The 21,026-nt window shown below is 34.9% G+C and overlaps 2 protein-coding genes across 3 annotated transcripts in view; both read right to left on the bottom strand.

Moving 5' to 3' along the window:
- Window positions 1-2,798, bottom strand: part of LOC107059605 (protein DA1-related 5-like) — a 26,291-nt gene extending 23,493 nt beyond the window's left edge. The window contains exon 1 of the mRNA XM_015306306.1: window positions 1,900-2,798. Within this exon, the coding sequence (XP_015161792.1) occupies window positions 2,071-2,616 (546 nt within the window). The 5' untranslated portion in view covers window positions 2,617-2,798 and the 3' untranslated portion in view covers window positions 1,900-2,070. The remainder of the gene's footprint in view (window positions 1-1,899) is intronic.
- The window catches only part of LOC102593177 (probable disease resistance protein At5g66900), a 20,590-nt gene extending 1,410 nt beyond the window's left edge, over window positions 1-19,180 (bottom strand). The window contains exons 1-6 of one of the 2 annotated variants that reach the window (XM_006338164.2): window positions 18,374-19,180; window positions 17,513-17,585; window positions 16,686-16,965; window positions 15,945-16,247; window positions 15,294-15,505; window positions 13,871-15,180 (exon numbers count right to left, since the gene is read on the bottom strand). In XM_006338164.2, coding sequence (XP_006338226.1) covers window positions 14,348-15,180; window positions 15,294-15,505; window positions 15,945-16,247; window positions 16,686-16,965; window positions 17,513-17,585; window positions 18,374-19,015 — 2,343 coding nt within the window. In that variant the 5' untranslated portion in view covers window positions 19,016-19,180 and the 3' untranslated portion in view covers window positions 13,871-14,347. Of the gene's footprint in view, window positions 1-31; window positions 244-684; window positions 1,271-13,870; window positions 15,181-15,293; window positions 15,506-15,944; window positions 16,248-16,685; window positions 16,966-17,512; window positions 17,586-18,373 lie in introns of those variants that run through there. The other variant, XM_006338163.2, reaches the window with a different exon arrangement.
- Window positions 19,181-21,026: the final 1,846 nt, after the last annotated feature.

The raw sequence follows: 21,026 nt of genomic DNA on the forward strand, positions 1-21,026 counted from the left end.
CGAAAAGGAGGAGAAGGGATGGATAACAAACCTGTGACAATAGACAAAACCTCCGCTTGAAGTGGTTGAAGTCTTTGTTCAAACCACCACCCAGGAAAGTCATTCCCCTTGATGTTGATATATATTCTCATTCTCTCTTCTACCGGCTTCTCATCACACTGGTGGATGACCAGTTCTCTCAGCATATCATGCTGCTGTATGTAATGCAAGTTATGTAAGCCAAGAACTGCTCGTGCATCCTGTCTGTGAATCAGCATGAACTAAGTTTAAATCAGATATTCGAGAAGGAATCTATTCAAGGATATCAGCTAAATTGATAAGTTCAACGATCCGAGACACAGAAGAAGTTGAGTATACACCAAAAAGGTGGAACCAGGATAAAATGAAGCCAGCCACTGTAATGTTCTACTGGTGGAACTCTATGAGTTACTATTATTCTTATCTCGTGAAATTTACTGTAATAATTTTCTCCAAAATAATTTAGAAGGTGGAAAAGAATTTTCATGGCTTCAGCACATTAAATATTGATGCACACAAACAGATAGTCAGCAAATGTGTACATGTGACCGTCTAACTCTGTTGCTTCTTTGTTTCTCCCGGCTCAACATTTTTCGAGTTTGGTTCCACATAATATGAAGTAGCAAACACAACACAGTTGCAAGACGAAATTGAAGCCAGTTATACCTTGCAAGGGCGAGATTAACCAAGTTTTGTGAAGAAAGTTCAAGGAAGATGGCCATTGCAGTGATGCCATCTTCATCTATATTGTATCGTTCCACCCACATATCCAAAAGAGTAGCAGGATGAATTCTATGATCTTCAGGAAATGATCCTAAATCAAGGTAGCAGTCTCTTAATGTAATTGTTTCTCTGCTGTAAAGAGCTTTTTCATCCAAGGCATCAGGGCTGCTATCTTTAAAAGCTGAAATGCAGCAGAGATCCTTTGCATCCTCCTCGCTCAAAAGATTTAATTTATATGTATCAAATTTTGGGAACACAGATCTCGAAGTGACCAAAATCTTAAAATCAGGTATCTGTAATTTAAGATGATCGATGACGAACTCTGATTCAGACCAAACATCATCCAGCACCAGTAATATTGGTTGAGAAGTAATTCTCCCAAGGAAGTTATTGAGTTGGCAGATTGCATCATGCTCAGTAGCGAACTCTGGGACCCTGTAGCATTTCTTCTCAAAAATTTCCCCAACAATGCGTTTGATGTTTGGTGTTTTGGTAACAGTGACAAAAAAGATGTTGTCGCTGTATATGGCTATAAAGAGACAATTAGATCAAATATGCTGAAAATCAGCAAGAAGCTTAATATAACATAAGAACATGATACAGCATTAATATCAATTAGTCTTGCCATAATTTCAATAATCTGCATAGCCAATAAGTGGAATCGCAAAAAAAGAATATACTATATTTCTCCTTTTATGGGGTCAGCAAGCTAGTCTTTAAGTATGAAGGGCTTTCTTCTACACACATCAGAAGCAACCCAGAACACAATCTATGTTTTCGTTGCCTAACAAGAAAACACAACCTTATGTTCGTGTGAATGAAGCAACCCAGAACGCAATTTATGTTTTCTTTGCCTAACAAGAAAACACAACCTTATGTTCGTGTGAAGTATTTTTGGTTCCTATCATCCTATGCAATCATAAAACTAAAACACATGCATCAAAATTCAACTGATAAACCGACATAGTAAGAATCGGAAAAGTCAAAAGGAAATTAATCCAAGCAGCGTTTAAGTTCTTGTGATTCAAAGACAAACAGGCGAATTAGCTAACTGAAGTTACAAAGGCACGCATCTTACAAAGTAGAAAGGACTAATTTAACAGCAACAACAGTGTAAGATACTAACATTTAACATGGCAAACAATAACTAAGCAATACCTTTGATATCATCCTCTTGACAAAGTTTTGCTGCCAAAGTAGTTTTTTCCACAGCCAGGAGGAGCAGAAAGAACCAGCACTTTATCCTTCTCCTGAAGCAGCTTCAATTTCTGTTTCAATTCATGAAGTGGAACTTCAAATCCAACCATAGAATCAGAAACTTGAGGCACATCAGACAATCCTAGAAAACCCAAAACTAGAACCATTCATCCACCCAGAAGAACCACTAGAATTTGTAAATCCAATACTACTCCCGGATCTCGTCAATGAAACATTCCTCACCATCGAGTGAATCTCCTCCAATATCTTGCCATTTTCGTTAACCTTAACCAGAATCTGTTTAGTATCCCTAACCACCTGAATTAAACCGTGTATCTGGCAGAACTTCACTAGTGAATAATCCAACTTCGTCAGTTTCTTGGAGTAACTCCGCTTCTTCAAAGGGTCGCAGCGTTTAATCTTGGAACACTTGAGGACTAGCTCCTCACCTTTCATCAACAGCTTCTTAAACATGTCTATTTCTTCATCTCGGCCGTCTAGGACCTTGCTTAGCCTCTCAATGTCATCGAATACTGGTTTGATGTAGATTAATGTCTCTTTCAAGCTGAGGAATTTGGAACGGAAAGTGGCGATGTGTATACCAACATCAATAACTGATTTTAGGAGTAGGTCGAAAACTGGACCCAAAGCAGCTCCTCCCAAGAGAGCTGCTGCCATTGCTACATAACACTACAAAATGGATTATTTTGGGGAAAGTCTTGGTGAAGCGAGTGAAGTATTGCAGTAGGTCGTCTTGTAGATATTAAGGCATTCATTGGTGAGAATGATTTTGGAAAAAAGACGGCAATTGGTCGGAAGTTTCCGACTCAATTGACTTTTGAGGTCGTCGAGTACAAATCTTCCTTTCTTTTCCATTTGCTCCCTTGAGTTTCTTCGATGTGTACATGATACTCCATCCATTTCAATTTAGCTATTTTTACTTTACTTCTTAAATTTTTTCAAAAAAATATTTATTTTTATATTTAGTAAATTGAAAAGAAAAAAATAAGTCAGTAAATTGAAGGTGATGAAATAATTAATAACCTCAGAATTGGAGTATAAGAATTTGTACCAAACCACTTAATTTTCTTCCTAAAGCATAAGGGACCAAAAGCAATTTAAACCAATATAGAAAGTGATTTGACACGTTATTTAACATTCCCTCTATTCTATGTTAAGTAAATTGACGCACAATACACCCCTATTAAGAAAATTATTCAAAACATAACTTGCGTCATATTTTTTGCTAATGTCCTTTTGTTAAATTATTATTATTATAAATATAAGTGATAAATAATGTAATTTATCTCCTAAAACATATAAAACTTAATTAATAAAAAAGGGCAAATATGAAACTTATTTTGAACAATAATAAAAATATCAAAAATTCACAGAAAAATTAAAACTTGCTAAATTTAAGCAATATCCAATTAGATTAACTCTGATGATTGGCAACAATGCGGAAGAGCTACCATTGCGTCACGGATCCACCATGTTGACAATTGTTTATTATTACACTTACAACAAAGTGGAGGATTATACTGGTCTAGTATCAAATTTACTTGTGCAAATTCTACTACGTATATTAGAAGAGTGGGTATAATTTGAGGTATCAACATGTCTGCTTGTGATCTTTTTTTTATTAGCTGAGGGTATTGTGGTAAATTCAACCTGTTGTCCCACCTTCTGCTTACTCCACGTGGTTGTGTGTCCTTGGGTTTATGTGCGTGACTCCATGTCTGCTTTCCACGAATCTTCATCTATTGAAAAGGAAAAGGCAGAGCTATTTCTCTTCAATCTTTTCAAGTACTCTTCAATTTCAAGGTAATTTTTTCTTCTTCCTCTTCTTTTTTTTTAGATCTGATTTCTTGTGATAAGTGGTTCTCTTCAGAGCTTCATCGCATTTGTTTTTTTCCTACACATGTTTTCCTCTACAGAGCTTCATCACATTTGGCTGAACCGATTTATAAAGCTTTGGTTTTAGATTTAGTTTTATGGGGTGATGAAGTTTGAATTTGAGAAGACGCAATAAAAAATAAAACGAACTAAACTTCAATGTTGAGACACAACCCCCAACTAATTAGAGTTCTGCCAGTTAAGTGTTTTCCTAAAAATAATAAATATGTAGATGTAAGTGTAGAAATTGTCATCAGTTACCAAAGCGGTGGTCCACATAGTAACCTTTGTATTTAACGATATCTTTATTGATGTTCAAAGACTAATATTAGGATTAAATTAGAATACATTTTGTTAAGGCACCACAACTTGGCTATTTATATATGTAAAGGGAAGGAAAAGACACATTTTGCTTTTGATTAGCCATAGTTTTGAGGAGGTTGTATGAATACATAGGGAAAAGAATTACCGTTGTGCCTTTTAGGCAAGCTTCGTGTGATGAGTTTTGTACCTGAAACTTCGCAGGTAAAAGATTAGCAATTCAACTAATTCCATAAGCATTTAGAATAACTTCATTGGAAGATTTGATAGTATAGATCATTTACAATTGCTAATATAGTGATATAACAAGAAATTAATAACAAAAGAGATTTGTAAATAAGATATGAACTACCCCTGAGTTATGGGGGAAATTCGGATGCTAAGCTTGCCCTGTCTATCGTATCGTCGGGATGGTACCTCGTTTCCTTATTCATCGTCAACCATTGCTTGATGTCTGCCTCTGCAATCAAGCGTTCCGCTGCAACCCACAGACACAAGTATGTGATAAACATGTGCATCGAGGTTGGAGCATATAGGCTCACACTTGGTGTCCTTCAGAAAAATTTGTATTCCTGCAGTCCAATGTTGTTAGTGTCATTTTCCTATATGTACCACATATATTGCTTCATTATTGATGCTCTTCTTATTTTAACGTAATTCCAATGAGAAGTAGTATTTGTTTTGCTTAAAGATGTTTGCTGTAAATATGTTGAGATCTTTTTGCTTGAGATTTCATTCTCAATGTATGATTAGTTAACATTAGTTGAAGGAAAAGTTTCTTCGTTCAAAAGTTACTGCCATTCTAAACAAGTATAAATAAGGACTGTGTTGCAAAGCTCGGAGGATATCAGTACGATCCTCTATTACTGGTCAACACATGCTTATTTGATATGTTTTAATAAACATCTTATCTGGGAGTCTGAAGCCAAAAGGGTTATTTTCTCCCTTCAAAAAATAAAAACGGCACATACAAAAAAAAATTAATCAAAAGGGGGAAAATCGCTCCTAACGGAGCGATTTTCTTCTGACAAAAATTGACCGTTAAAAGAAATAAAAATCGCTGCCTTTTCTCAAAAAAAATAAAAAATTCATTATTTCTTTAAACTCGCTGCTATAGCAGCATCTTTATATAATAAAAAAATTAAAAGTGAAAAGCAGCAATTTTTTGTTAAGGAATTAAAAAAAAAAACATAAAGAACAAGTTTTAAATTACATAAATTTCCGGCGGCAGCAATTAAAAAAAAATAAGTTTTTTAAAGAAAAAATCGCTGCCTCTGTTTTAATTTTATTTTTTTTCATTAAAATCGCTGAAAGGGTAAAGATTTAAAAAAAAAAAAGCTTTTTATGAAAATCGCTGCCTTCAGTTTTAATTTTTTTTTAAAATTTTATTAAATTCTTTGCAAAGGTAGGATTTTTTATTTTTTAAAAAAAAAAAATTCTTAAACAAAATCCCTGCTATAGCAGCGATATAACTTCAAAACTTTTTTTTTTAATTTCTTAAACAAAGCAGTGATTTTACTTTTTTATTTCTTTGTCAGATTAAAATCGCTCCCGACGACAGCGATTTTACCCTTTTGGTTAAAAAAAAAATTTATGTGCCATTTTTATTTTTTAAAGAAAAATTTTTACCCTTTTAGCTCCAGACCCTATTATCTGGAATCAACTTGCCCCTTTAAAAGCCAACCTTATCACTTGGAAAGCGAAATTGCACTCTCTACTTAGTTTAGTGACTTAATTTATGCAAATAACACTTTACGCAACAGCCAAAAATCATTTGGAAACACGCTTGTCACAGAAGTATTACGAGCCAATATTATCTAGTCTAGTTACAAGAGTAAGCAGACGAGAACTCCAATCCTATAATGTTGATCATTTGTAAAAACCTTGAAATCAATTTATTATTATAAGTAGGAACAAAAAAAGTTAAAAGTTGAATTACGATTTTACCTCTACTATAAATTAAAATGTTATAAAAGCATTTAATTATTAATTTAATATTAATGTATCATTTTAATAAAATGTGAATGACTTTTGCATTTTCCTTAGATTAATTCCTAATTAAAATATCTAATTTAATAATATTTATCATCTATAATCTATATGTATATTTAATTTAATTATCATTATCATATTATATCATCATAATATATATTACTAATTACTAATTACTAAAGGTGGAAAGCCTCCAAGTTAAAAAGTTGAATTACAAAAATATCCATATAAAGTTAAATGACACTTTTATCCTTCAATCAAAATTTACTCCAACATTTTTTTGGATAAAGATGTAAATGTGCATTCAAATAAAGATTAAAAAAAGTTAAATTAGGAAAAAGAAGTTTTACTGCTCCAAACCATTGAAGAATTTGAAAAGAATTACAACAAATTCAACATAAATTATATGCTACATCCATTTAAAAGGTGATTTTTTTAAAGTGAAAAAAACGTAGCCTAGCTGCTTATATTCATAATTTTGTAAACCCAAAAGTTTCTTCTTATTAAAATCACTTTGAAAAGTGTAATCCCTCAATTAATAATATCAGTTTGAAAATTAATTACACCCCTCTACATTCTATTAAATCTCTACACCCCCTTTATATCTTATGTTGTCACTGCTAAAAAGGAACATGTTCTCTTCCAAAATTGAGAGAACTACTCCTCCAAGACTACACAATTTTCCCTTTCTAGACAATTCTATATCGTTTCTTGAATAAATGTTGTTTTTTGCCAAGCTCATACTGTAGAAATGTTATGACAATTACATTAATTTTATTGCAAAATTTAATTATTGATCAAATTTCATGGTAAGAATATATGAATCTTTTATGCTCTTTTTCTTTGTTTCCCTCATTCAGTTCATAGAGATGATCCATATTGTACTTGAAGTTTTAATTAATTATTGTAGCTATTTTATATTTCAATTTTATAAATATTGCCGAGTTTGTTTGGCCATAACATGATTTTACTAATAAAAAGCACAATATTGTGTTTCAGTATGAAGCTACTTTTATTTAACATTGACTTCTTTGATATAACAGTTTGGTAACCAAACTTTGGTTGAGTATAAAGCTTTTTCTTATTCTTTTGGATGCACTAATTTTTGCAGTGCAATGAGCCTGAGAATTTAGCATCACGAGATGTGCAAACTTTGCACTATAGAGAAGATGAAAACAAGTTTTTTTCCCTTCTTTGTAGAACTACTCTTAACTAAAGTTGATCACTTATTCTGTTTTGCAAATAAAGTTTTATATACCTATTTCGGAAACCTTTTGGCTAAAAGAAAAAGTGTTTCAAATTTGATGCCTTTGAAGTAGAAAAAATTATGCGAGTAAAGGTTCAATCTATTTTTTTGACATGAGTCGAGAAAGAGAGCTTCCATTGAGCCTTTAAATTGTTATGACGTTGCATAGCTTCAATCAAGATGCATGAGTATTGACATACTAAAATATTTTGATTTTTCTATTCAAATATGTCTTTGTTGTGGTTTGCAGTTTTCTATTTCTCTTTTAAACAGTGACATTCATTATGGATTGAATCCCACAATAAATAAATTTATATATATTGATATTATAGATTAATGTATCAAATATATGAAATAAATATGCTATACGAATGGATGGACCAAAATTATACATCACATTTTTATTGGCTTGTGGTATATGTACACATCATGCTTAATTGTCTAGCTAAATTTAGTTATGATATTTGACAAACTCAAACTGTATTTACAATCATGTTCAGGCTTGTATGTTTCAAATGGATTTTTGTGTAACTTATTATTTACCAATATTACTGCTGCTTATATTACTTAAAAAAATGTGTATCGATGCATGGGATACACGTGCAGAGCACGTGTTCAGAAATTAGTATGCTAATAAATACCGACTACTCATTTTTTTTCTTCTGCTGCAGCTTGCTCTTCATTTTCTTCACCCTCTCCGCAATGGTGCGGTAATACATATGACATCTCTCCGTCACTGCACTGTTATGTATGTGGCATCGGACCCTTACTCGCTGCCCCAAGTCCTTAATCTTGTCTTCATATTTCACATATACAACTGGTACAGTCAGCCCCACCACAATCCCTGCATTACCAGATATACTCCTTAAACCCACACACTTATATAGTACTAAAACATAAGTACGTAGGTAAATTAGTAGACTGATTATTACTACTTAATCATCATATAAGTAGTGTAGTAATTACCAATGTAGAGAAGCGTAAGTAAATCAAAGTAACTTGCCACAACCGAAAGCAATCCCAACGAAGCTAGAGTCCCCGCAAAGACGAACCACTCTCTCTTGGTACTCACGCTAAACAGAAAACTCAGGCTATTCTCAACCGATTCACGAAATGTTAAATTCCATATAGGTTAATTAGTTAGTACACGTAAGCAGTTAGTTGTATATTCTGTTAGAAGGTTACAATAGTGGTTAGTATGTGTAGAAGGTTCATGTATTTCTACTTGTATTCATCACACACTTCTATATATAAGAGGTGGCTATGTACATATCAGTTTGAACTTCAATAATATCAGTTTCATTTTCTCTGTTTCATCTTCACTGTTCTTAGACGATTAGAAGCTCCGTCAATGGAATTTGGAACTTGTTAGTTCATTCTTTCACATGGTATCAGAGCCAGCGATGTAGGCTGTGCTAGAGTTTCGTTTGTTTTTTCATTTGCTGAGAATTGTTGTTTGATATGGCAACTACAAAAATTGATTATACTCATCCTTTGTACATAGGACCTTCTGATACATCAGGTGCAATGATCATCCCCATCAAGCTCACAGGATATGATAATTACGGAATATGGAGCAGGTCAATGAGGATTGCTCTTCTAGGAAAAAGGAAATTTGGATTTGTAACAGGTGTCTGTTTAAAGGAATCGTGCAAAGACGAATGGCAGGAACAGTGGGAAACCTGCAATGCTATCGTACTATCATGGCTGATGAACACAGTAGTTGAGGATCTCCTTGGTGGCATAGTCTATGCTACGAGTGCTCATAAAGTTTGGGAGGATTTGAAGGAACGTTTTGAATTGCATCGGGAAATTACTACTCTATCGCAAGGTATGGATTCCATCTCTACTTATTTTAGCAAATTGAAAAACCTCTGGAGTGAATATGATGCTGTAGTTCCTTCTCCAAGCTATGAATGTGCTAGATCCAAGGATTAAGTAGACCATTTATATCAGTTGAGATTGATACAATTTTTGAGTGGTTTGAATGACTCATACAATTAGGCTCGTCGATAAATTCTGTTAAAAAGTGTAACTCCAACTATTAATCAGGCTTATGCTATTGTAATTGAGGATGAAATCCAACACTCTGCTTGCTTAGTTAATGTCACTGAAAGTCCTGATCCTGTGATTATGCAATCTAGTAGAAATTCGACTTATAATCAGAATAATCAACAATTTAGAGGAAGGAAGGTACAATGCGATTACTGTCATTTTACTGGCCATACAGAGGATAATTGCTACAAGCTGATTGGTTATCATAGTTACTGGAAACAGAAGAAGAGAAATGACTATGGAAATAAAAGAGGAAGGACACAAAATTATGGCACAAATGGAGGTCACCCTTATGGCACAAATGGAGGTCAACCTGGTCACAATGGACCTCAACCATTTCATTCAGCAAACAATGTCTCAGGGAAGCTTAATGAACCAGATCAAACTGCTTCATCCAGCCATGCTATGAATAATGCTTTTATGACAAAAACGACATGGCTTTACTGATGATGAATACCATCAGATCTTGGGGATGCTTCATAAGGATACACATGAGACTTCTGGCAATAATACAGGTAATGCTAACTGCTTAATGTCTAGCATTTTTTCAAGTGATTGGATAGTGGATGCAGGTGCCACTCATCATGTAGCAGCTAATAGACATCTAATGACAGAGAGTAATGTTAACATAACAAGAGGTGATAAGGTGAACTTGCCCACAGGAACATCAGTTCCCATTTCACATATTGGGATTGCTCCTGTATTTGAAAATGAAGTAGTACAAAATGTGTTGTATGTACCCAAATCCAGGTTTAATCTGCTATCAGTGTCCAAACTCACCAAGGAATTATCATGTATTGTTTCCTTTTATCCTGATTTCTGTGTATTTCAGGACCTTCACAGTGGCAAGGTGAAGGGGATTGGTAGAGAAGATGGTGGTCTATACATCTACAGAAAGGAGAATGGATTTAATCAGAAGTATAAATCAATTCCTGGTACACAAAAGTTAGCAGCTACACTACCCATTCAGGATTGCAATCTATGGCATAAACGACTTGGACACCCCTCTGTTCAGGTCATGAAGCATTTGAATCTCTTGAGGAATGATAGTGATAGTGAGTTGCTGCAAAATTGTTCGGTGTGTCCTCTAGCCAAACAGACTCGATTGTCTTTTCCTATCAGTTCTTCTAGAGCTAGTTTACCTTTTGATATTGTGCACATGGATTTGTGGGGACCTTATAAGGTTCCTACCTTTGATAAGAAACAATATTTTCTTACCGTGGTGGATGATTGTAGTAGGTATACGTGGATTCATTTGTTCCAGCTTAAATCTGAAACAATTGTGGCAATTAAGAACTTTCTGATAATGATAAAAGCTCAGTTTGATGCACATGTCAAGATTATCCGATCTGACAATGGTACAAATTTTTTTAATTCTCAATGCTCAGTTTTGTTCAAAGATCTAGGCATAATACATCAGAGTAGTTGTGTGCACTCACCACAACCAAATGGAACAGTTGAAAGAAAACATAGACATATACTTAATGTAGCTAGAGCAATCAGATTTGAGTCCAAAATGCCCATCAAGTACTGGGGAATATGTGTGCTTGCAGCTGTATATTTGCTAAATAGATTGCCTTCTGTAGCTGTGGCTGGAAAGACTCCCTATGAAGTGTTGCATTCTAAGCCTCCATCCCGAATTCATTTGAGAATCATTGGTTATCTATGTTATGCTTCCTCTATACCAAAAGGTGATAAGTTTGCAGAAAGAGCAAAGCCAGCAGTCCTGATGGGGTATTCTGAGACTCAGAAGGGTTATTTGTTAATGGAGATTACTACCAAGTCTTTTTTTGTCAGTAGGGATGTAGTCTTTAAAGGACATAATTTTCCTTTTGCTCATCACTCAAATGAAGTAGTCCATCAATCAGTTTCCATGATACCTGACTCTGCCTTGTTTGAAGAATGTGCTGATGAATGTGACACTGAATTGCTGCCTGTTGATAATAATCTTGACACTGTTGTTGTTACTCCTGCTGCAACCCCTATTACTACACTTGAAAACTCTTCTCCTGAATCCACTTCTCATGCTGATAGTACTCCCATTATTTCACCCCCTGTTAGACACACCTCCAGAACTACTAAGCAGCCTGTTTGGATGAAGGACTACATAGCACCTTCTAAGGTCTACTAAGCGTGCAGTATTCTGTTCCTGAGAACATTCAGATATCTGAGGAATGTCGCCACTTAATCTCAAGGATCTTTGTTGGAGATCCGGCACAGGTTAGTGAGGTTTTAAGAGTAATCAGTACACAGAAGTGAGTAGATGGAGTTTTGGAATGTTTCTGTTGTGATTGCTTTGGGACTTCAATTATGATCTGAACCAATCTTGCCTATTGTTGTATTTAAGGCATCTCTTTAAATATGTTGTTCCAAGTTCCTTCTTATACAGACCTGTTTGACTGGCAGGAGGTTGAAGAATATAATTTGACTAGTGTATTGTACTTGTAATAGTAGGAAATACATACACTAGTTATAGGAACTTAAACTGGGAAGAGGAGAACAATCACCAGAATTTTGTAGTTTCTTTAGGTGTGAAAAACATTTTGAGATATTGCAAAAAGGGTGTAACATAGTAGTCTTGAAGATAATATAGATTGTAGTTGTCACTTATGCTTAAGTTATCTTCCTTTGCACATGGCACAGAGGATCACAATGCCTGAAATCAGAAATCAAATCAGAAATCATGTATGGTTTTGAAGAATCTTCCAACGGACTTAATAGACGATAAGATGACTAGTGACCAGTTTGAAGAACCCGATCAACCAATGCAGAGCATTGATACGATCATGCAAATAATCTCAGAGGCAACAGTACCACCAATTGGCTTGTATAACTTGGAAATGATGGACGATGACATGGATGACTTGGATTCAGAGCCTGATCTTGATATTGATAGCAGCGGGGAGATCATATATGCAATGTGAGTGCATGCCATGCTTGTGAAAAGGAAGTTGTATCCGCAACCTTACGAGAACATTTGTGGACTTGTTGGTGTGCAAGGCTTGGTGATTGTTGAATGCTCAGTAACAAGAACAGGGGGTATTTACAATGTTTGTAATTAGTCAAGTTATTATCCTGGAAGGGGCTTTTAGTATGCCCATGAATTATTTCTTCTATCACCATTAGGGAGGAATTGGCTGAAAAGTAATGGAGTTTCCATACTTGAGTTCATAATCTTTTTATAATGTCATACAGTGTTGTAACTCTTGTACTTTCTTATATGCATTTGTGTCAAACAAATCATGTGCTCTTTCTGTTTTTTGTAAGTTAGATGCTTATAGTCTTAGGGCTTGTGTATGACTATGTTTGTTAGCACAAAATTTCCTCTGTATAGTTCTAACTAATCCTTCTGGTTGATTTATATTTCCTTAGTAGTAAAGTGCGTTTTCCCTATAATGGTCAAGTGACATCGAAAGTCTTAAGACACCTTTTATCGTAAGGTTGAATTAGGGTGTCAAAAATGAACCCAAACATAGGTAACCCGCTCAATCCGTCCAAAATTTTAAGGGTTGGGCTCAAAATAATTTGAATTGAGTTCAATCTCAACCCATTCAAGCCTAATCCATTTTAAGAGAATCCTCAATTGAGCCCAATTCAATCTCCAACTTCAACTCATTTTAAAACTCTTTACTAAGATATGTTTCTATATTAAAGGTAAGAATTATAATCTATTTAACATCTTTTAGGATTTATCTATCCATTTGTTACTTTAAAAAAAAAAGAATATCTTGAGTTAAAATTCGAATTGTGAGTATAAAAGTGATTAAGTCAAATTGGGTGGGTTAAGACCCAACCCGTTTTTTAGCCCATTTGAGCCCAAAGTACACTTGGGCGGGTCAAGTCCCAATCCGATTTCAATTTCAACCCATTTTAATATCTCCAATTTCAATCCAACCCGCCCATTTGACACCCCTAGGTTGTACCATGAGGTGTGTTGGTACAAGAAATTATTGGAGGTAATGATCCTCGAGGTGCACAACAGCAAAAAGCCTCAATTCATAACTAAGTTTGGGTTGATTAATAGAATTCTCACTTCATTTAAGTCCGACTCAGTTCAATATTAAGTTGCATTTCTCTTGGAAAACAATCTATAACTACACAATCAAAAACAGCGAGGAAGGTTCTTTGCTAATGAATTCTATATTCCTTTCATTCAACAAAGAAGCATCTGTTTTACATGCATAAGTAGGAATACATCAGGGTCCAAAGCCCTATCCAAATTCAATAAAAATCAATATATTTGAGCCCTACTAATGTATTGTATCGTATCCATGATTTAAATGATGAACCTATAAGAAAAGTAAGATACCAGGTAGAGCTACTATGAAAAGGTAGGGTAAGGATAAAATGGAATAATTAAATAATAAGTAAAGGCGAAATAAGAAAAGAATATTTAGTTAATGACACAATCACAATAATCGATATTTTCATTATTGCCTAACAATGGATTAAACAACACAATATAATTATTTTACAGTAACAATCAAAACAAACATTATATTTAAAATAAAAATACAATACAATATAATGGATAACAACCATCCAAACAAAGTGTAAAGTTTAAACTTACATCAGTCTGTTTGTGCTACTAGCTTTTCCGCATTCCAGCTCTAGTGACGGCTTCTAATAACCAATCTTGAGCTGCATCTTTCCAAATTCACTGGAAACAGTGTTGGATGAAATTATTATAACCCTCACCTTTGGCTACTTTCAGCTCGTTTTGTTCTAGTCCGGAAGTCGCCTCAAGAAACACCCATCACTTGTCACTGTTGATCAAGTTATTCCAGTGTTTACTTTGCACTATCCACCCAATTGCAAGTTATTCCAGTGTTTGCTTTGCCTTATCCACCCATATTCAAGTTCCACCATAGTGAGTGCTCCAGCAGCATCTCAGATAAATTATGATCTATGCAGCAAATTCAAATTGATATGTTCCTCCATCACAGTGATTCTCAGATTCTTCAGATGTTCCTTAACGTATTCCCATAAATAGGCTGTTTCTTCATCACATACAACATCTTCCAACTTTACTAGTTTTTGCGGAGAATCGGGCAGCTTATCAATACCTAGGGAACTTCCCATGCAAAGAGTCTGTAAAGAACAGAGTTGATCCATTTCCAATGGCAAGTTGTCCATAGCCACACAATCATATACATCAAGCAATTTTAATTTATTAAGTTTTGCTATAGACTTAGGCAACTCAGCCACATTTGTGCAAGAATGAAGCCTTAGTATTTCCAAATTTGTCAATCTCCCAAGCTCTTCCGGAAGGGCAACCAGTTCGTGACAATAACAGATGCTGAGCCTTTTAAGATCAACAAGATCACATATTTCAGCTGGTACTTTTGTTAAATCGCTGCAGTACTCGATATTCATCTCAACGAGTTTTGGCCACATGTAAGGCATCTTGGCAGCAGAGTTCTCAAATGCCTCCCCAATTTCACAAATGTTCAGGGAGATTTTGCGCAAATTTGGTAGCTGCAGATTGGCTGTGAAAATGGATGTAACAGAGATGCGTTCCAGGTTGATTCTCTTAAGATTCAGCAGAGAACAAAGCTGAAAGTTATTCAAATTGGCTGGGAAGAAACCATTGTTTGTCACAATCAGTGTCTTCAATTGGCTCATCTGCTCCATAAAAAGGGGTAAGTTGTAGGTCCTTGTTTCAAAGTTCAACACAAGTACTTCAACTTTAGGAAATCGCACATCATCCCAGTTAGAGGAGAAATCTTCATCTGCAATTCGGATTCATGATGTGGTAATTAAATTGCAGAGACAAGATGAAGCAAATCTACAGAAGACATCTCAATATTTGACCGAAAAGGAGGAGAAGGGATGGATAACAAACCTGTGACAATAGACAAAACCTCTGCTTGAAGTGGTTGAAGTCTTTGTTCAAACCACCACCTAGGAAAGTCATTCCCCTTGATGTTGATATATATTCTCATTCTCTCTTCTACCGGCTTCTCATCACACTGGTGGATGACCAGTTCTCTCAGCATATCATGCTGCTGTATGTAATGCAAGTTATGTAAGCCAAGAACTGCTCGTGCATCCTGTCTGTGAATCAGCATGAACTAAGTTTAAATCAGATATTCGAGAAGGAATCTATTCAAGGATATCAGCTAAATTGATAAGTTCAACGATCCGAGACACAGAAGAAGTTGAGTATACACCAAAAAGGTGGAACCAGGATAAAATGAAGCCAGCCACTGTAATGTTCTACTGGTGGAACTCTATGAGTTACTATTATTCTTATCTCATGAAATTTACTGTAATAATTTTCTCCAAAATAATTTAGAAGGTGGAAAAGAATTTTCATGGCTTCAGCACATTAAATATTGATGCACACAAACAGATAGTCAGCAAATGTGTACATGTGACCGTCTAACTCTGTTGCTTCTTTGTTTCTCCCGGCTCAACATTTTTCGAGTTTGGTTCCACATAATATGAAGTAGCAAACACAACACAGTTGCAAGACGAAATTGAAGAGTTATACCTTGCAAGGGCGAGATTAACCAGGTTTTGTGAAGAAAGTTCAACGAAGATGGCCATTGCAGTGATGCCGTCTTCATCTAGATTGTATCGTTCCACCCACATATCCAAAAGAGCAGCAGGATGAATTCTATGATCTTCAGGAAATGATCCTAAATCAAGGTAGCAGTCTCTTAATGTAGTTGATTCTCTGCTGTAAAGAGCTTTTTCATCCAAGGCATCAGGGCTGCTATCTTTAAAAGCTGAAATGCAGCAGAGATCCTTTGCATCCTCCTCGCTCAAAAGATTTAATTTATATGTATCAAATTTTGGGAACACAAGACTGCATCATTACTCTGTTAACCCATGTCACCTCAAACTCGCCACACAATGAACGGCCTACAACTCTAAGAGCCAGTGGAAAACCGCCACAACTTCTCACCACCTGCCATTGCATGCCATCATTTAGATCCACAAAGCAGAGAAATTTATAAAATTATACGAATTTGCGAACTGTATTATTTTAGAAAAGATGCATTTTCACTCTCTAACGTTTCTAGGACATGCACAATAGAGTCTTACATATACATTTCACATGTATTCATAACTAAAGAATTAGTCAAAAGACCTTTGTAAACGAAGATAGCCTTTTACCTTATGAACAAGATCAAGTCGCACATTAGGTCTGCCATCTTTAAAAGCTGAAATGCAGAAGAGATCCTTTGCATCCTCCTCGCTCAAAAGATTTAATTTATATGTATCAAATTTTGGGAACACAGATCTCGAAGTGACCAAAATCTTAAAATCAGGTATCTGAAATTTAAGATGATCGATGACGAACTCTGATTCAGACCAAACATCATCCAGTACCAGTAATATTGGTTGAGTAATTCCCCCAAGGAAGTTATTGAGTCGGCAGATTGCAACATGCTCAGTAGCGAACTCTGGGACCCTGCAGCCTTTCTTCTCAAAGATTTCCCCAACAATGCGTTTGATGTTTGGTGTTTTGGTAACAGTGACAAAAATGATGTTGTCCCTGTATATGGCTATTAAGAGACAATTAGATCAAATATGCTGAAAATCAGCAAGAAGCTTAATATAACATAAGAACATGATACAGCATTAATATCAATTAGTCTTGCCATAATTTCAATAATCTGCATAGCCAATAAGTGGAATCGCAAAAAAAAGATTTTTTTATATTTCTCCTTTTATGGGGTCAGCAAGCTAGTCTTTAGGTATGAAGGGCTTTCTTCCACACACATCAGAAGCAACCCAGAACGCAATTTATGTTTTCGTTGCCTAACAAGAAAACACAACCTTATGTTGGTGTGAAGTATTTTTGGTTCCTATCATAAGACTAAAACACATACATCAAAATTCAACTGATAAACAGACATAGTAAGAATCGATAAAGTCAAAAGGAAATTAATCCAGGCAGCGTTTAAGTTCATGTGATTCGAAGACAAACAAGAGAATTAGCTAACTGAAGTTACAAAGGCATGCTTCTTACAAACTAGAAAGGACTAATTTAACAGCAATAACAGTGTAAGATACTAACATTTAACATGGCAAACAATAAATAAACAATACCTTTGATATCATCCTCTTGACAAAGCTTTGCTGCCAAAGTAGTTTTTCCACAGCCAGGAGGAGCAGAAAGAACCAGCACTTAGTAATTCCCCCAAGGAAGTTATTGAGTCGGCAGATTGCAACATGCTCAGTAGCGAACTCTGGGACCCTGCAGCCTTTCTTCTCAAAGATTTCCCCAACAATGCGTTTGATGTTTGGTGTTTTGGTAACAGTGACAAAAATGATGTTGTCCCTGTATATGGCTATTAAGAGACAATTAGATCAAATATGCTGAAAATCAGCAAGAAGCTTAATATAACATAAGAACATGATACAGCATTAATATCAATTAGTCTTGCCATAATTTCAATAATCTGCATAGCCAATAAGTGGAATCGCAAAAAGAGAATATACTATATTTCTCCTTTTATGGGGTCAGCAAGCTAGTCTTTAGGTATGAAGGGCTTTCTTCCACACACATCAGAAGCAACCCAGAACGCAATTTATGTTTTCGTTGCCTAACAAGAAAACACAACCTTATGTTGGTGTGAAGTATTTTTGGTTCCTATCATAAGACTAAAACACATACATCAAAATTCAACTGATAAACAGACATAGTAAGAATCGATAAAGTCAAAAGGAAATTAATCCAGGCAGCGTTTAAGTTCATGTGATTCGAAGACAAACAAGAGAATTAGCTAACTGAAGTTACAAAGGCATGCTTCTTACAAACTAGAAAGGACTAATTTAACAGCAATAACAGTGTAAGATACTAACATTTAACATGGCAAACAATAAATAAACAATACCTTTGATATCATCCTCTTGACAAAGCTTTGCTGCCAAAGTAGTTTTTCCACAGCCAGGAGGAGCAGAAAGAACCAGCACTTTATCTTTCTCCTGAAGCAGCTTCAATTTCTGTTTCAATTCATGAAGTGGGACTTCAAATCCAACCATAGAATCAGAAACTTGAGGCACATCAGACAATCCTGAAAACCCAAAACTAGAACCATTCATCCATCCAGAAGAACCACTAGAATTTGTAAATCCAATACTACTCCCGGATCTCGTCAATGAAACATTCCTCACCATCGAGTGAATCTCCTCCAATATCTTGCCATTTTCGTTAACCTTAACCAGAATCTGTTTAGTATCCCTAACCACCTGAATTAAACCGTGTATCTGGCAGAACTTCACTAGTGAATTATCCAACTTCGTCAGTTTCCTGGAGTAACTCCACTTCTTCAAAGGGTCGTAGCGTTTAATCTTGGAACACTTGAGGACTAGCTCTTCACCTTTCATCAACTGCGTCTTAAACATGTCTATTTCTTCATCTCGGCCGTCTAGGACCTTGCTTAGCCTCTTAATGTCATCGAATACTGGTTTGATGTAGATTAATGTCTCTTTCAAGCTGAGGAATTTGGAACGGAAAGTGGCGATGTGTATACCAACATCAATAACTGATTTGAGGAGTAGTTCGAAGACTGGACCCAAAGCAGCTCCTCCCAAGAGAGCTGCTGCCATTGCTACGTAACACTGCAAAATGGATTATTTTGGGGAAAGTCTTGGTGAAGCGAGTGAAGTATAGCAGTAGGTCGTCTTGTAGATATTAAGGCATTTTGGAAAAGAGATGGCAATTGGTCGGAAGTTCCCACTCAATTGACTTTTGAGGTCGTCGAGTACAAATCTTCCTTCTTTTTCCATTTGCTCCCTTGAGTTTCCTCGATGTGTAAATGATACTCCATCCATTTCAATTTAGCTATTTTTACTTTACTTCTTAAATTTTTTCAAAAAAAATATTTATTTTTATATTTAGTAAATTGAAAAGAAAAAAATAAGTCAGTAAATTGAAAGTGATGAAATAATTAATAACCTCAGAATTGGAGTATAAGAATTTGTACCAAACCACTTAATCTTTTTCCTAAAGCATAAGGGACCAAAAGCAATTTAAACCATTAAACCAATATAGAAAGTGATTTGACACGTTATTTAACACTCCCTCCCTCTATTCTATTCTATGTTAAGTAATAAATAAATTGACGCGGCAATACACCCTTATTAAGAAAATTATTCAAAACATAACTTACATCATATTTTTTGCTAATGTCCTTTTGTTAAATTATTATTATTATAAATATAAGTGGTAAATAATGTTATTTATCTCCTAAAACATATAAAACTTAATTAATAAAAAGGGCAAATATGAAACTTATTTTGAACAATAATAAAAATATCAAAAATTCACAGAAAAATTAAGACTTGCTAAATTTACGCGATATCCAATTAGATTAACTCTGATGATTGGCAACAATGCGGAAGAGCTACCATTGCGTCACGGATCCACCATGTAGACAATTGTTTATTATTACACTTACCATTACCACAAAGTGGAGGATTATACTGGTGTAGTATCAAATTTACTTGTGCAAATTCTACTACTTCCTATCCTATTTAATAAGTGTGAGTCCTCAATACTACCAAATTATTGTGTCTTTGACAACATTACCCTTCACTTCTATTAATATTTCTTTCTTTTTCTTCTATTAATATTTCTTTCTTTTATATAATATTTTCTATTTCTACTTTCTATTTCTTTCTATTATATTCTATTTTCTATTCTACTTCTATCTATTTTATTATTTATTTTTTACTTACTATATATCATCATCATACTTCGTACTATCATACTATATAGGTGGTGGTTTCCTTCGATCATACTATATAAGTGGTGGTTCCCTTGGACTACCAACTTACTATATATCATCATCACACTTCATACTATATATATATATATTCATCATACCATATAAGTAGTGGTTCCCTTGGACTACCAACTTACTATATATCATCATCATACTTCATATTATCATCATCAGTGGTGGTTCCTCAACTACTACCAAACCAATCAAAAATTGTCACGTGGGGCTAATTAATATTTCTTTCTTTTAACTCTTTTTTTTTGCTCTCAAATACTATCAAACCAATCAAAAATGGCCACGTAGGGCTAATTAATATTTCTTTCTTCATCATCATCATCATACTATATAAGTGGTGGTTCCCTTCGACTACCAAGGGTATTCCCATCATTTCCTTCCTTAAAAGAGCTTCTATCATACTATATAAGTCGTGGTTCCCTTGGACTACCAACTTACTATATATCATCATCACACTTCATACTATATATATATATATTCATCATACCATATAAGTAGTGGTTCCCTTGGACTACCAACTTACTATATATCATCATCACACTTCATACTATATATATATATATTCATCATACCATATAAGTAGTGGTTCCCTTGGACTACCAACTTACTATATATCATCATCACACTTCATACTATATATATATATATTCATCATACCATATAAGTAGTGGTTCCCTTGGACTACCAACTTACTATATATCATCATCATACTTCGTACTATCATACTATATAGGTGGTGGTTTACTTCGATCATACTATATAAGTGGTGGTTCCCTTCGACTACCAAGGGTATTCCCATCATTTCCTTCCTTAAAAGAGCT

This window comes from Solanum tuberosum, unplaced genomic scaffold (genome assembly GCF_000226075.1).
Source record: "Solanum tuberosum cultivar DM 1-3 516 R44 unplaced genomic scaffold, SolTub_3.0 scf00004, whole genome shotgun sequence".
In the NCBI taxonomy this organism is placed as follows: Eukaryota; Viridiplantae; Streptophyta; class Magnoliopsida; order Solanales; family Solanaceae; genus Solanum; species Solanum tuberosum.